Source organism: Antechinus flavipes, chromosome 4, assembly GCF_016432865.1.
Source record: "Antechinus flavipes isolate AdamAnt ecotype Samford, QLD, Australia chromosome 4, AdamAnt_v2, whole genome shotgun sequence".
NCBI classification, from domain to species: domain Eukaryota; kingdom Metazoa; phylum Chordata; class Mammalia; order Dasyuromorphia; family Dasyuridae; genus Antechinus; species Antechinus flavipes.
The window spans coordinates 286371864-286388952 of NC_067401.1; the positions used below are offsets into that span (position 1 = coordinate 286371864).

At 34.9% G+C, this 17089-nt stretch overlaps 1 protein-coding gene across 2 annotated transcripts in view; it reads left to right on the plus strand.

The window, feature by feature from the left end:
* The first annotated feature begins 6188 nt into the window (after positions 1-6188).
* ARMC2 (armadillo repeat containing 2) overlaps positions 6189-17089 on the plus strand; it is a 179996-nt gene continuing 169095 nt past the window's right edge. Inside the window, exons 1-3 of one of the 2 annotated variants that reach the window (XM_051997500.1) lie at positions 6189-6630; positions 11621-11882; positions 12472-12544. In XM_051997500.1, coding sequence (XP_051853460.1) covers positions 11665-11882; positions 12472-12544 — 291 coding nt within the window. In that variant the 5' untranslated portion in view covers positions 6189-6630; positions 11621-11664. Of the gene's footprint in view, positions 6631-6836; positions 7318-11620; positions 11883-12471; positions 12545-17089 lie in introns of those variants that run through there. The other variant, XM_051997501.1, reaches the window with a different exon arrangement.

Genomic DNA, 17089 nt, shown 5'->3' on the forward strand with positions numbered 1-17089 from the left:
AAATAAAGGCAACCATATTATAGCACCTTATGGAGTGTCATAATGGTTCATAGCCCTTTAATTTCTTCAGAAATTAATATAAATCTGAGCTCAAGAGTAATTTTTCCTCTAAGCTTTAGCTCAGAAATTGCAAATTTTTTTACTTCAAAATAGATCTAACATGCAAAGTTAGAAAGCAAAGCAGATACAAGACTTTGAACTTACTTCTGTACTCACAAAGAAATACAAAACTTCTCAGTCCTTCCTAATTGAAGAAGAGGGCAAAGGAGCATCTTCAGTCTGAACAGCATTATATACTACTATACTTTGATGGATTCTCTCCATGCGGCACCAGTCCTATTTCTCCTGCTGTCCCTGATGTACCTAGCATTTCCAAATATCCAAAAGGGGATAGAGCTGAAGTTGCTGGCATGGCCTAGTTTTTTTTAAATAATAGCTTTTTATTTTCCAAAATACATGCAAAGATAGTTTTGAACATTCATCTCTGCAAAACCATGTGCAATTCTTCTAAATAATAAATAAAAATATGTCCACATTTATCATGTTGTACAAGAAAAATCAGATCAAAAGGGGAAAGATGAGAAAGAAAAGAAACAAGCAAACAAGCTAATTATTGAATATTAAATTTATGTGATATGAATTGTACAAACTGTAGTCTAGGGCTACAAGAAGCTGAGAGAATTGTTTGTGAGCTCCTAAAGTGCATTTTTTTCTATTCTTAATAAGCTTTGTGGTGATGGTGTTTTTAAATCTATCTACTCTTAGGTTCCTGCCTGCCTCCATACTAAGAGTGGCAGAAAGAACTTCAAACTTCAAACTTCAAAAGATTCTTAGGTCCTTTCCAAATATAATTCCCAAGTGAGGTAGTTGACAAACAAAAAACAAACAGAAAAAAATCAAAATTTTATCTAATGGCATCAACGACCTAGGGAATTATAGTATTGATGTTGTAAGTGAAGACAAATTTTGGTTAAAAAATCTTCAACCTAGCTCTCCTTGTCTTACCTATAACATGATATAAATGAACAACAACAAAAGATAAAAATATTATGTTGTGATCTACATTCCAGCTCCATAATCCTCTCTCTGGATGTAGATGGCTTTTTCCAAGAGAAGTCTATTGGAATTGGTATGGCCTAGCTTACACTAATGGTGACAAACACTTGTGGCTTTGGTGGCAGGGACAATTCAACTGAAACTGCTTTTTCAAAGTTACCAGTGATTTCTTAACTGTCAAATCTGATGGCTTTTCTTTTCAATCCTCATCCTTCTTTTAGCAGCTTTTAGAAGCTCTCTCTTCCTGAATATTTAATCTCTTATCTGTTGCTAAAAAGTGTAACATTTGAAAGGCTCAATGGATGAGGCTTTAAATCAGAGACTAATTTTGTTCTCTGAATTCTGTATGATATCTTCATGTGGCCTTTTCAGTTTGTGAACTGTGCTAAGGATTTAGAATAGTTCAACAGCCTAAGAAAAAGAATTTAAACAATTAAAGATTGTGGGGTTAGTGAACATTAAAGGGGGGGGGGAAGGAGAGTACTATTAAATATAATCCTATGCAACAGATAGCTATCACTCTGTTATTATTTCTTTAATCTTGAAGCAGGATTCAGGAGTCGTTTTTAGTCAAAACTGATTCTTTGTGATCCCACTTGGACTTTTCTTGGCAGACTGATATACTGGAGTGATTTGCCACTGCCTTCTCCAGCTTATTTTACAGATGACGAAACAGAGCAGGATGAAATTACTTTCCCAGAGTCACATAGCTAGTAACTATCTGACATTGGATTTGAAGTCAGGAAAATGAGTTTTCTGACTTCAGGTCAGGTACTCTATCCACACTGTGCCATCTGGCTGCCCTCAGAAGTTGGGTGAAGAAGAATAAAGGCTATGGCTCTCAAAACTACCATGGGCTGGAGTTCTATGGGAAACAACCTGTAACATTAACAGGTACTGCTTGGAGAATGGAAACTGGTGGGAGAAAGAGGATAGTCCCACTATGTGAGCAGGAAGGAAACATCTGAGGATGTAGAAATGGTGAATATTGGCTTCATGCTTGGACTAAAGCAGACTGTTTGAACTGTGGTACTCTGGCTAGGCTGTGCAAGATAGAATTTATAGAAACAGTTTTAACTCTACCCCATACTGGAGACAGAATTTCCTTATTGGCATTGCAAATTTATCCCTTGTTACAGGAAGTTGGCCTGAACTGTCTCTGTTTTAGAAATGAGTAAATTAGAATATTTTAATCTCTGCCTTAGTTTCTTCAACTGTAAAATGAGGATTATTATAGCACTTCTCTTTCAGGCTTGTGAGGATCAATATGATAGTATTGTAAAACACTTAGCACAAGCCTGGCACATAGTAAGAGCTATGTCAATGTTAGCAGTGACTACTATTATAATTAGCCTAAGAAAGAAAGTGTGGTATAGTGGATTGAGTAGGAGTCAGAGTCTTGCCTCTGATGCATGATGGTTGTATGACTTTAGGAAGATTACCTAACCTTCCAGGTCCCAGGTGATAAAGTTATCAATAGTGAAGTGATTATCAATCTGCTATAAAAAAGGAAGTTTCCTCACTGGGACTTTCCCATAAGGATGATCTTATGGACCTGGTTTTTTAAAAAAATGTTCAAAATGCTTAATTGGTTGCCTTGATCATTTGCTAGTGCGAGTGAATTAAATAAAATAACATAGCAGTTAGCTAAACTTAGAGGTTCCCAAAGTTAAAACCCAGAGATATTCCGAGTGGAACCAAGAACATTGACTGTGCAGTTGTCTAATAATGGAGAAGTGCCCAAAATTGAGTCTAGTCTGAACTTCTTCAGTTAATACAGTGGTTAGACATGCTTTAAAATTAGTATGCAAACATAATGTGAATTGATTATTTTGAAATGAATTTCTTACAGAGGATGATTAGGAGGATTAGATGCAAACTGGACTGCATATTAACAAAAGCCAAATGCCTCTTGAAGTATCTGAATTATTTTAAAACAATTCCAAGTTAGAATCACTATTTTTCCCCTCTGGAGTCAGATATCTGAAATTATTTTTTAAAAGATGGGGAAATATATGATATTCAGACATTCACCTTTACATCACTTTTTAAGAATACAGAAAACAGGGGCGCTAGATGCCATAGTAGTTAGAGCACCAGTTCTGAAGTCAGGAAGACCTGAGTTATCTGACTTCAGACACGGAACACCTGCTAGCTGTATGATTCTGGGAAAGTCACTTAACCCCAATTGCTTCAGGAAAAAATACATAAAACAAGGTAAGCTAATTATTGAATACTAAATTTATGTGATATGAATTGTACAAACTGTAGTCTAGGGCTACAAGAAGCTGAGAGAATTGTTTGTGAGCTCCTAGAATGCATTTTTTTTTCTGTTCTTAATAAGCTTTGTGGTGATGGTGTTTTTAAATCTATCTACTCTTAGGTTCTTGCCTGCCTCCATACTAAGAGTGGCAGAAAGAACTTCAAACTTCAAACTTCAAAAGACTCTTAGGTCCTTTCCAAATATAATTCCCAAGTGAGGTAGTTGACAAACAAAAAACAAACAAAAAAAAATCAAAATTTTATCTAATGGCAGCAGTGACCTAGGGAATTATAGTATTGATGTTGTAAGTCAAGACAAATTTTGGTTAAAAAATCTTCAACCTAGCTCTCCTTGTCTAACCTATAACATGATATAAACGATAACACAGAAATTCTGTGTCAGAAATGTTGCCACTAACAGAGCATAACAATAAAGACAATAGCATTCTATTTGTTTAGTCCTCCGGTAACCATGGAGGAAGAAGTACAGTAGGTCAGTATAATTCCCTTTTGCTGTTATGCCCTAACTGTGTTATGCCCTAACACTGTGCATCCCAGTGAAATAGATGGGGTAGTTTAATCGCTTCAAATGTTTTCTATCACTCCAACTTTTTCAAACTTTTCAACTGTTTAAACTTTCTTGGTATTTTCATTCAGAATGAATTGGCTAGATAATGTTTCCAGTCAGCATGTATTTCCCTAACAGGATCCCAGGAAACTGGGACTGATTTTTTTATACTCCTGGAATTTGAGAATATTTTCACTTTGGGGGGCTGATGGCAAAAGGATGTAATGATTTAAGCAGGGCTGCTTCCAACTACAGGCTTGACAGCATTTGATAATTAATTAGGATGTATGGTGAAGATTTTCCTAAATCAGTTAACTAATGTTTTGAGTATAGTTCATTTAACAATTTGTTATATGCTGTGTGCTCTCAGGAGTTTTTTTTTTTTTTTTTTAAAGTTTCTGTTCTTAAAGAGCTTACCATTTTAAGAAGGCAAGACATCTATATGAGTATGAAATAGACAACATTATCATTGCAAAAGGACTTTGTGTCCAGTCTGCTAAGTGGCAAAAACAGATGACTATATATACAGGTGTTTAATAAAGTATTTTATTATTGACAAAGTCTATTATTGACAAATCTTTGTCAATCATGGCATTAGGAAAATCTGTGACAGCCACTTGACAAAAAGATAAGTAAACACAGTCAATCAAATTAATTAAGGTAAAGCTGATATAATTTAAGGACTTCTGGGTTAAGTGAGGAGTTTAGAGCTCAATTTCCTAAAGGAAACAAACAGGATTACAAGGAAAGGCAGTTAATGATTTTGTCTACCAAACATTCTGCTTTCAGTCAACTGTTGCTGCAGCTTTAATTTAATGAGAGAATTGTTTGTGAGATCCTAAATGCATTTTTTTTCCTGTTCTTAATAAGCTTTGTGGTGATGGTGTTTTTAAGTCTATCTACCCTTAGGTCCTTGCCTGCCTCCATACTAAGAGTGGCAGAAAGAACTTCAAATGAATTATAAAAACTCTTAGGTCCTTTCCAAATATATCCAATCAATGGCATTTATCGTAAAATGGTAATACATACATCCCTGTACACATTAAAAGTATTACCATCAAAACATGATGAAGACAGAAAAATTTTCTAATAGAGTGCCCTAAATTCTTTTATTATGTAAGGAATGGGCTACAAATACAAGACTGATTCCTCAGCAACATCAGTGTAACTATTGTCACCAGAGATTTAAAGTTTTCAGAGACTTTACTTGGCAACACAGCTTTTGGAGAAGCTATTTTGAAAAAAGTCAAAAGCTTTGTTGAGTACCTGCCTTGTACAAAGTATTAAGCTAGATATAATGTAAGGATTTAAGATATTGCTGAAAAATGGCAAACTTAAAGAATGCTTTTTGAGGACACATGGTGTGCTTCTTTAGGATGCTAGTTTTTTCTTAGTATTCAAAAATTATTTGTTGCTGATGTTTTGATGTGGCAAGTCACTCAAATTCCCTTGGGTTCAATTGTGAGTTGGTATCTAAGGTTTTTTCCTAGTCTAGATAAAATGATCTGGGATTTCTTCCTGGGGGGAGGGGGAGGAGGGGTGCTCCCTCCATCAGTAGACACTTTAAAATTATCCCACCTTCTGTCTGTCTTTTCCATGTTTTCCCATAAATCTGCCAGAGGATCTATCAACTGTTCTAGTTCTGGAGAGAAGAGGCAACAATTTATCATTGGCTTATTAATAACTATGATCCCTACTCATATAGAGAACCCAAGTTACCAAAAGACTAGCTTAATGGGAACAATATTAACTTTATAATTTCTTTATCAGGAACATTTTGTATTTAAAAATCTTCAGCATTTATTTTGTCTATTTTAGTTTTTCTTTTGTTCTTTAAGTGAGCTATTAACATTAGCTAATTAATACCTGTTAATTACTAATGTATTGCTTTTTGATTTAGACATTAACTGAAATTATTGATCAATAAACACTTGGCTACTTAATGTCCTATTTCTCCAACTAGATAAATTTTTGGAGTGGTGACTTTATCTTTTATCCTCCCCCTCCCCAACCCAATGGTAGTGAGGTCTAACATTCAACCAAGTGGTGCTATTTACCATCTCAATTATGTTTAGCACTAAAAATGTGTCTAAATTGTCTAAGTATGATAAGAAATATTTTTTTCTTTAATCAGAAGAACATGACTGAGCTTTAACTGAGTTAGCGTTAACTTTTAACTGAGTTACTGAGATCTCTCACTCAGCACTCAATAAGTGATGATGATGAAGAAATTATAACGACAATAATATTCAATGAGGTTCAATTTAATACGCATTTATTAAATGCCTACTCAATGGCCAGGTACTTAGGGACATATCGACTGAGGGGGGAGAAGGTCCCTGCCCTCAAGGGGCTTACATTCTACTAAGTCAGTAGATAATACAAAATATATATCAACCAATACAAATTTCTCTTCCATTCCTTCCATTCCCTCCCATTCCTTCCCGTCCCTAAGGCTTTCATTGGTGTCGCGATAGAGATGACCAATGGGTCCATTCCCGCCTCCCGCCTCTCAGCTGCTCCCCGCCCGCTGAGCCCACGTATACGCATGCGTCAGGGCCGTCCGCGCATGCCCAGTTGTCTTACGGCGCTCTAAAGGTTTTCCCAACTCCGCTCTCTCCAAGCTTCCCCGGCCTGTCTGTACCCTGGCTTCAGCTGCTACCTTCGCTTCCGCTGCCGCTGCCTCCGAGAGGCTGGAAAAATGAGCTAAACCTCAATCGCGACGTTTCCAGAGCTGACTACAGGTGCTTTTGGTCAGACTAGAGACCCCTCCCTAATATCCCTTCCCTCAGCTCGGACCGTCGCCGCCGTGTACCGGGGGCCACGGGCTCCTGAGATGGGGAAGCTGGGCCTGGAGGGCGGGGCGGGCGGGGGGAGGGAAGCAGTTTGTGTACAGTTACCATGGAGACGGAGTGCCGGCTTGACTGCTGCTGCCTGCGGGAGGGCTGCTTGCTCTGTCTGGGAGCCCCTGAATCGCGGAGCGCGGGCCTGGGGAGCTCCTCTAGATTGTTGTTGTTGGAAAACTCTGAGCGACTTTAACAAGACCAGCCATTCTGGGGACAATCCCACGGGCTTCTTAATAGCATCACCTCCCTCTATGTGGAGTTTGTCTAGGGGTTAGTAGCACTGAGCGGGAGTCTCGGAGGGTCTTGCTGCCCTTCCTTCTCATTCTCCACTCCCATCCCCATCTTGGAGAATACTGAGAGCAAACAGCTGGGGAAACTGAGGCGGGAAGGACATGGGCCAGAAGTGGTGCATTGAGTCACCTCCAGGCTCAGGCAGAGGAGAAGGAGAAAAGTGTAGCAGAAACGGAAAGACTGTAACCAAGCTTTCCATCTAGATCATGTCTCCCATCCCCTTTTATAAGCATCTCTAGTAATAGACGAAGAACTCTCAGAATGTTAGCAAGTGGTACTGTAATTCATCAAGAGGTAATGTTACTATTACTACTCATACCTAATAATACACTTTTATGTGGCATTGTTAAGGTTTGCAAAGCACTTCATGTGTGCTATCTCATTCGTTTCTCATGTCAACATTTTGAGGATTGCTGTTCTTATTGTCACCATTTTAGAAATGGAGAAACCTTGAGGCTTAGGAAGTGTAATTGATTTGTGCAATTATTATACATCTCCCGTCTTTATTGATAGAATTTTGTTGTTGTTTTTGATCCAAATCTCCTATACAAGCTAGCTGGATAATTTGGGTGTTTTGTTTTGTTTTTGCTTTGCAAATCTTCCCTCCACCGTTCCTGTCTCATCTTATGGACCGCTTTTTTTTTTTTTGTTTTAAGCAGTAAGTCAGATCCATTTTCTAATTAATGGAGCATTAGGGTACTTGATCAGAATTTTTTTGCTGCATAAAAACACAAAAGCTAGAAACATGAAATACATACATTAAAACCATTCTGAACAAAATAGCAACATCTTCCCTGTCTTTTCTGTTTCCCTAAGGTGGTATTTTAAATATATATAATTTTTTAAAATAACTAGTGCTTTCTTACTTTGTGGATAATTAATTTGTACACCTTAGAAAAGGCATTTATTTTAAATGGAAATAAAGAATATGATACTTTGCTAGTCATTAAATTGAAAAGTAAAATAACTTCATTATCTATAAAAGAATTTAGTAGACTCAGGCCACTTGTGGAAATATTCAACTTTTTCTTTGTTGTTAAAAGCATGAAGTTATTATAGAACTGTATTAACAAGAGTGTTTTGCTTTGAATACCTTTGTGTAGAATTAGGAGAAACAATAAGATTATAAATTAACACTTTGAATTTCTTCCAAACGTCAATAGGGAATATTTTGCTGTTCTGACTAATGTTACTCAGCATGTAGCTTTTGCTGCATTTGACAGGAGAGTTTTTAAAAGGTTTAAAATTTTAGTCATTTTGTTATCTTATATGTTTGTTAGAACAAACATGTTATCATGTTTGTTATATATGTGCTTTTCAGGAAATATGCAAGACCTTAGAGAACAAATGGAATGGTTTTGTGTGTGTGTTGTTGTTGTTGATTTTTGTTAAGGCTGGAAAAAAAAAAAAGAATTAGCATACCTTGAACAAAAACAGTTCTACCATGTGCCTCAGTTTATATTCTAACTGCAGGGATACTCAAACTACGGCCTGTGGGCCAGATGCAGCAGCTGAGGACGTTTATCTCCCTTACCCAGGGCTATGAAGTTTCTTTATTTAAAGGCCCACAAAACAAAGTTTTTGTTTTTACTATAGTCTAGCCCTCCAACAGTCTGAGGGACAGTGAACTGGCCCCCTATTTAAAAAGTTTGAGGACTCCTGATATTTTTGTACTTTGAAGGTCACTCCCTTATTTTGTTTAAGTGTCACTAGTAATATACGAGTACCACTGGATCTGTATATAATCTGTGCCAGTTCTTATATTCTAAAACAGTTTTTACTGTACAGTGCCTGATTCATAGTAAGTACTTAATTAATGTTTATTGAATTGAATTTGAAGTTGCAAGATCCCAGTTCAAATCTTATCTCTGTTGCTTATTACTCATGTGATCTTTATCTATGAACCTTAGTTCCTTTATATGTAAAATGAAGATATCTCTGAAATGCCTTGTAGTTCTAAGTCTTTGAATCTATTGTCTCCTTAAAAATTATACTTCTTGAGGAGCTATATAATAGATCCTTCTGGCTGTGTGAGTACTGTTCAATAGTTGAAATTAGAGTGTATAGCTAGCTGTCTAATTGAGTTTCTCAGGAAAACTCTTCTTGGGCCTTGGGTATTCAACAGTTTTATCAGATTTGGGGGAAGAGTATGGCCTGCTTTTCAAGTTTATAAACGATATTTGGATGACAGATTTAGTACCTAGAAAGAACCAGACATGCTAGAACTGTGGGCTGAATTTCATACAGTGATATTTATTAGAGGTAAGTGGTTCAATTGGCAGAAAAGAGCTAACTTTGCTTACATAAGTTAGCTTCACAAATACAAGACATTCACAGATATAAGTGTTTACTGCTGTGAGGTGCTGGAGACTGAGACAGAAAGAAAACAATCCTTGTGTGTCCTGGAACAATCCCCCTTAAAGAATTCAAGAATCTCTAAAGCTGCTAATGTCTTCCCCTTAAATAAATAGACTTTATATCTTTTTTTCTTTTTTAGTATGAAACACATTGCTTAGAGAGTTAGCTTCACAGACAGGAAGACCTGATTTTAAGATCAACCTCTGACATGTATTACTGTCTATTTGACCCTGTCATTTGGATCTCCTAGTGCCTTAGATAATTCTCCCTCTCTCTTTAAAAAAAATTATTATTATTCATTTTTTAAAAATCTTGAGTTCCAAATTTCTTCCACTTGTCCCTCCCCCATTCATTGAGAAGGCAAGTGATGTGATATCAGTTATACATGTGAATAATGCAAAATATATTTCCATATTAACCATGTATCAAAAAGGAAAGCAACAAAAATAAAGTGAAAAAAATCATTATTACAATTCTGCACTTAAGAGTTCATCATTTCTCTCTCAGAAGGTGGATAGCATTTTTCATCATGAGTCTTTTAAAATTGGATCATTTCTTGATCAGAATTGCTAAGTTTTTCATAGATGATCATTGTTACAATACCAGTGTTACTGTGTACACTGTTCTGATTCTACTCACATCATTTTGTATCAGTTCATATAAAATTTTCCACGCTTTTTTCTGAAACCCTCAACATTTCTTTTGACATAGTAGATAACTCTCTTAAGACTCTTAAGTTCTGAAGAAGATGCTGACTTTCATTGATAGAAGTAGTTATACTTTTTGCATTTACTTAATGTACATGTTATCTCCCCTATAGAATTTAAGCTCTTTGAGGGCATGGACCATTTGCATTTTTATTTTTATAGTCCTATCACAAAGCACAATGTCAGGCACATAGGAGATGCTTAATGGATGTTAATTGAAAGAATATAGAAATAAATTTAAAATAAATTCAAGGTAATTTGGAAGGAGGTACTAGCAGCAGGTGGAGCAAATGGTTTATATGAAAGGTGATACTTAAGAGTTTAGTTTAAGGCCATGATTGAGATTTCATTTTTAAAGTATGTAACAAACTTACCTATGGCATCCTACCTATGTAATGCTAAAAATGTTAAAGTGTATTAAGTATCTGCATGGTCATGACTGGCTATGTTAAGCATTATTCTTTAGGAGTTCTTGCCAAAGAACTGTCTAATGAAAATGATACTAGATTAGAGCTGGAAGGATCATATAGACTGGTTAGGACAATCCCTTTATTTTATAGATGAATTATTAGTGATCTTCTAATGATATTCATAATTTCCTATTGAAATTTGACAACACATTTTCTGGAACAGACTTTTAGAACTAAATATGATTGACAGCAACTTCGTTTAAGTATATTATAGACAATTATGCATGTGAACTTTGCTCTAAAGTTTGTTGAAAAAATACTTATTTTGGGAAAAGCTTATAACCTTTATTTTTATAGTAATCATTATTCTTATAATTTGTAGTACAGGTGGGACATTGTCAGGTAATGGGATGGAAAGGAATTGTTAATTAAGAATCCTTTTCAGCATGGCCCAGATCACCTTGAAGGTTGGAAAAACAAAGGATTTACAGTATTTGAAAAACACTATTTATTAAAATAAAAGACAAATTTAAAATGATTAATTGATAAAAATGAAAAGGAGGGAAGAGAATGTATCTGAAAAATTACTTTCTAATGTAACTTATATTGTATTTTCTGCCTTTTTTTAAAAAAGACAATTTAATGTCATATCTTTATTTTCTATATTTAGTGGAAAATAGGATCATGGGGGAAAGTGGATAAAAGTCATTGACATATGGATTATCCATACATTTAGCTAGACATTTATATATTTCCATCCATATTATAAATTGTATTATTTAAATTCTAATATGTCTTATCTTATGGAAAGGGAACTAAGGGTTTCTGCTATGCTTATAATACAAATAGTGTTGGGATATGGGATAGTCTCTGTTCTTTTCTACTTTTGTAATAGTAACAGTTTAGTATATAGTATAGTTATGGGTTTGGTTTTTAAAAGTAATAAATATTCATTTGAAATGACATCTTCCTTGAAATATTTAATGTGATTTTAAATGTTCATTAACATTTAGCATTTGAAAGTATAATATAGCAAGAAATAATATAGATTATTTAAGCATTCACTAATTCTTTAATTTTATGTTACTAACAAATAATTGATATTTTGCTATCTGTATGCAGTGTATGGTGTGCTTCCCGAAGGATATTTGCCTGAAAAAAGAAAGATGCAGTCTGCACATGATAAAAAATTAGAAAAACTGGACCCATTTTATAGACGTTCATTGTCCAAGCAGAAGACCAGTGCAGAAATCATCAGTGAAGCACGAAATGCATTAAGGACAGTTAGAACTCAAAGACCATTTACACCACGTGAAGATCAAAGAAAACTTTTTGGACCTGCATCTTCAAGGACAGCAGATAATAGACCTCCTTCTTCTTTTAGGTACCTGATGTTTTTGTTTCTGTGTAGTTTTAAAAGTTCATGAAACCCAAGTGGCCTTTTTCTTATTCTTCTGGTTAGGGGTGAATATTTATGAATTGATTACAGGTGAATTCCTCACCATCTTCTTAGTAATCCTCTGTGTCTTATAACTGATAAAGTTTTAAGTTGGTTTAAAGTCTTATTTATAGAAAATGGCATAAAATAAAATTTTATACTATGGAATTAATTTCATTAATCAATGTGTGCTTTATCTCACCTGAAAATTATGAAAAGGAGTTCATTATTAAATATTTTTAATTGAACTTAATTTAATTTTCAAATTTCAATTTTTATGCTACTGATACTTCATTTTGTTAGTCAGTGCTTTTTATTTACCTTACCTGAAAATTGTGAAAAGGAGTTTATTGTTAAATGTTTTTAATTTTTTCCATTTTCAAATTATCCTTATCCTTAAAATTTTAAATCTTAAATACATATTTTATTATGTTTACAATGTTAAACTTTACTAGCTAAAAGTACAATGTATCCTAGAAATTAAATAATTAAATATGCAAAAAAACTAATGTGTTTTCATTGTTTCCTATACTAGCCTTCATGCTTCCAGCTTTGAATCATCTGATTCAAGACCAATTTCTGGTACACGTCTCAGTCCACTAGAGCTTGTGAGTATCATTAGTTAATAATGTTGCATAATAGCATTGAAATGAAATACTTACAATGAGCACTTCTCTGTATTTTAGGAGGACTGGTAAAAGGTAGGTATAATTATAATTTTATATCTACAAGTTACATTGCATTAAGTCCAGTAGTACTTTCAGGAGGTGACAACACAGTTAGTTCCATTATAATGTTTTTATAACATGATAGTAAAGAAAAGAACTTGGAAAAAAATGTTTTTCTATAATTATCTACACTGATCATAAAAATAATCTTTCAAGGAAGTTTAGAATTTTGAAAACATAAACTTATGAGAAAAGTAAGATGTTAAAAAATTAAATATGAGCAAATGGATAACAAATATAGGCAAGTTCATCATAATAAATCATGTAAGAGTTCCCTAACCTTGGAGTTCACATTGGCTTTGGCTAACTACACCATACGAGTCTTAGCTAAGGTGAACATAATGGATCTGATTTACCCTAGATTGATAGGCCAGGGGAGAATTGATGCTAGTAGTCAGTCAGTCATCAGTGTTTAAGCAACTACTAAGTGTCAGGGATGGACAAAGAATGGAAAAAAAACTGACTCTCAAGGACTTTACTTTTTGCTGAATGTCTAAGTGTGTGCAGCTGTACATGCAGCTCTGGGAGTCATTTGCATAGAGATAATAATTAAACCCCTGGGAACCAAAAAAGTCACCAAGTGTAAAGAAAGAAGAGAAGTGGCTTAGAACAGAACTTTGGGAAATGCTCAGAGGGATAGATAATGAACTAGCAAAGCAGACTAAGAAGATGTATTCTTAGGTAGGAAAAGGAGAAGAGAGCAATATTGTGAATATCCACAGAGGATATAATATTCTGGAGGAAGTGGTGGTGGTTAGCAGAGTTTTGACATACAGCAAAGAGGTCTAAGAGGATGAGTGCTAAGGAAAGAATATGATTTTGTCAATTAAAAGATCAATGGGAATAGAGAGGGAAGAGAGAAATATATCCACACACACCCACAAACACAAAGAAACAGAGAAAAAGACAGAGGGAGAGAAAGGAGAGAGTTTTTCAGATGTATCTGACTCTTCATGAATCTGGGATTTTCTCGGGAAAGATAATGGATTGGTTTGCTGTTTCCTTCTGCAGCTCATTTTACACATGAGGAAACTGAGTCAAAGAGGGTTAAATGACTTGTCCAGGGTCCTATAGCTAATAAGTATCTGAGGCTTGATTTGAACTCAGAAAGGGAAGTCTTCTTGATTTCCGACCTAGTACTCTATATACTTTTGTCATCTAGTTGTCACAGATGAAATAATTATAAATATTTTTGTACAGCTAAGTTCTTTTTCCTTTTAATAATGATTGCTGGACCCAAGGGTATAATGGATGTTTCCATTTTCATTGTTATTGCCATTTGGCATTTAAAAACTTATCACCCCCTATAATCCTACTGAAATATGATGAAATACCTGTTGCCCACAGCTCTATAAACCTTGTAATTTGACTACTTGTAGTTATATTTGTAAATTTGATTGGTGGAAGTTGGCACTATAAAGTTGTTTTAATTTGAGCTCTTCTAATTGTTAGAGAATTTGAACAACTTTTCAGGTAGCCCTTAACAATTTGCATTTTCTCCTTTGAAAAATGTGTGCCTATGTCCTTTGACTTTTTTTCCATTGGAGAACGAATATTATTCTTACAGATTTTATTGGTTCTGTGTAGACTAAATTGTCAATTTTTAAAATGTAAAACATTTCCATAAAAGTCATATTGTGAAAGAAAACATAAATCTCCCACTTAAAAGAAAAACAAAAATAAACAAAAAAACTCAAGAAAAACAAGGGGGGGGTGGGGAGAGACAGACAGACAGACAGAGAATCTGTATTCAGACACAGTTCCTTCTCTGGGTATAAAAAGGATTTTCATCATAAATCCTTCAGAGTACTCATGGATCATTGTACTGCTGAGAGTAGCAAAGTCATTTACACCTGATCATGCCAAAACTTTGCTATTATTTTGTATACAGTATATTTTATACTTTGCTTGAATTCACTGATGCTTTCCAAGTTTTTTTCTGAGAGCATCCTGCTCATCATTTCCCATAGAAGAATAATTGAATGTCAAATTTCTAACCAGATTTATTCACTAAAGAGAGTTGGAAAATCTATAGAAATCCAATGTTGAAATCAAGAAGACCTGAGTTTAAGTTTTGGCACATACTACTTAAAACTCTCAATGCTCTAGGCAGCTGTTTTAGGCCACCTCACCTGGCACTAGACCCCAAATACGGGGTGACAGATTTTTATACATTAAATGAAACAATTAACAAAATATAAACCAGGATACAAGATTGGGTAATCTGATTGATAATTGTAGGAAAGATTAGGGATATTCTCAATTGAGAGGAGGAGGAGGGAGTTTTCGGAATTGGGGGAATAGGAGGGGAAAGGCAAGAAGGTGAACAAGTAGACTTTCCCAAGGGTAAAATAAGGTGTCATTAAATTCTCACAATTAGTTAGTAGGAGGAATTTACAGGAAAATGAAACATAAGTCTCAGAATGCAATCAGTTTTACAAGATGGAGTCAGTTTGGATCACATAATTTTCTCAATCATGAATATAGTCTGCTCCCAGATACAAAAACTCTTTAAATAAAAAAACACTAGACTTCTCCTAGTATTGCCATATAGCCTTGAATCTTGAAACATGGCAATCTCAAAAGGAATCAGACTTGGGAGTAGACACAAAGAGCAGTGGAAACATGAGTGTAAATAAATTGCAGCAAGTTGCTAATGATGACCAGTATACAAAAAAAGGAGCATGAGTTGGATCATCTAGTGAAAAACCAGAAAAGAATGTGAGATAGGCATATGATGGAGGAAGGGATAATGAACAAGGAACCTAAGACTAATGGCTCTGGAGGATGCTTCCAGACCACTGATTGAATAGAATATTTATGGAAGATTCCTGAGAGGACACAGACAGAAATGACACAGTAAGAGAAATCTTAAATAGATTTTGATCTATACTTTTGAAAGGCATAATTATTGATTAGATCCCAGGTCCCTCAAAGGATAAATATTTAATAACGCTTATTGTACATATTTTTCATCTGTTCCTTTTTGATTATACAATGATTATACAAAAATATGTTTTGTTCAACAAAGGGGTACCACCCTGTGGGAAACTTAGGAGGTGAGAGTGCATTTCAGGCTTTGGGATGGGCAAAGATATTGGGAGATAGAGTGTTGTGTTTGACCAGTAGAGTCAATATTCTGTAAAGAATATGGAGTAGAATGTGGAAAGGTTAGAGAAGTAGGAAGGAACCAAATTAGGAACATCTTTAAATGTTAAACAGAAAGCTTTATATTTGATTCCAAAGATAATAGGCCACTAGAGTTTATTGAGGAAGGTGGAGGACGACTGGTCAGACCTACACTTTAGGTGGATTTTTTTTTTTGGTGGGGGGTGGGGGCAGCCAAGTAGAGTGGAGAGTTTTCAGGGCAGAAAAGCTTAAAGCCAGGAGAACAATTTGAAGGCTATTGGTGGTAGTCCAGGTAAGAGATGTGAGAACTTAAATTAGGATGGTGGCTCTGTGAGGGGAGAAGGAGAGATATTTTGAAGACAGATGTGACTAGCTTTGAGAAGTCTGGGTTCTTGGGAGGATGGTATTAATTGTAATGGTCAAATTCCTATAAAAGGCAGTAGTACATGGAGAATAACAGCAATATTTTTTAAAAGAAATTCATCCTCTTTCAAATATATGCTATACCTTCACTTTCTTCCTACCTACTTTTAAATCTGGCTTGTGACTCTATTTGATGGAAACTGTTTTTTCCAAGGTTACTAAGGCTCTTTTCCAATTACATATAGTTTTTAACATTTACTTTTATAAGATTTTGATTTCTATTTTTTCTCTCTCTCCTTCCCAAAATGGCAAGCAGTGTAATATACTTTATATATGTACAGTCATATTAAACATTACCACATTAGTCATGTGGTGATAGAAGAATCAGAACAAAAAAAAAAAAACACAAGAAAGAAAAAAACAACAGCAAAAAGTAAAAATGTTTCAATCTGCATTTAGACATGCATAGTTATTTATTTGGATGTGGATAGTATTCTTATCATGAGTCATCTGGAATTGTCTTAGATCAGTTGTATTGCTGAAAGAACAAAATTTGTCAGAGTTGATCATTGTACGCTATTGTTTCTGTGTGTAGTATTCTAGTTCTGCTCAGCATTAATTCATGAAAGTCTTTCCAGATTTTTTTGAAATCTTCCTGCTCATTTCTTATAGAAATAAAATATTACATTACATTCATATGCCACAATTTATTCAGCCATTCCCCAATTGATGGGTATTTCCTTTGATTTCCAGTTCTTTGCCAGCACAAAGAGAGCTGCTATAAACATTTTTGTACATATAGGTCCTTTTCCACTTTTTTATGATCTCTTTGGTATATAGATCTAGTAATGGTATTGATGATCCAAAGAGTATGCATAGTTTTATAGCTCTTTGGCATCGTTCCCAATTCTAAGGCTCTTTTAATTGCTGAAT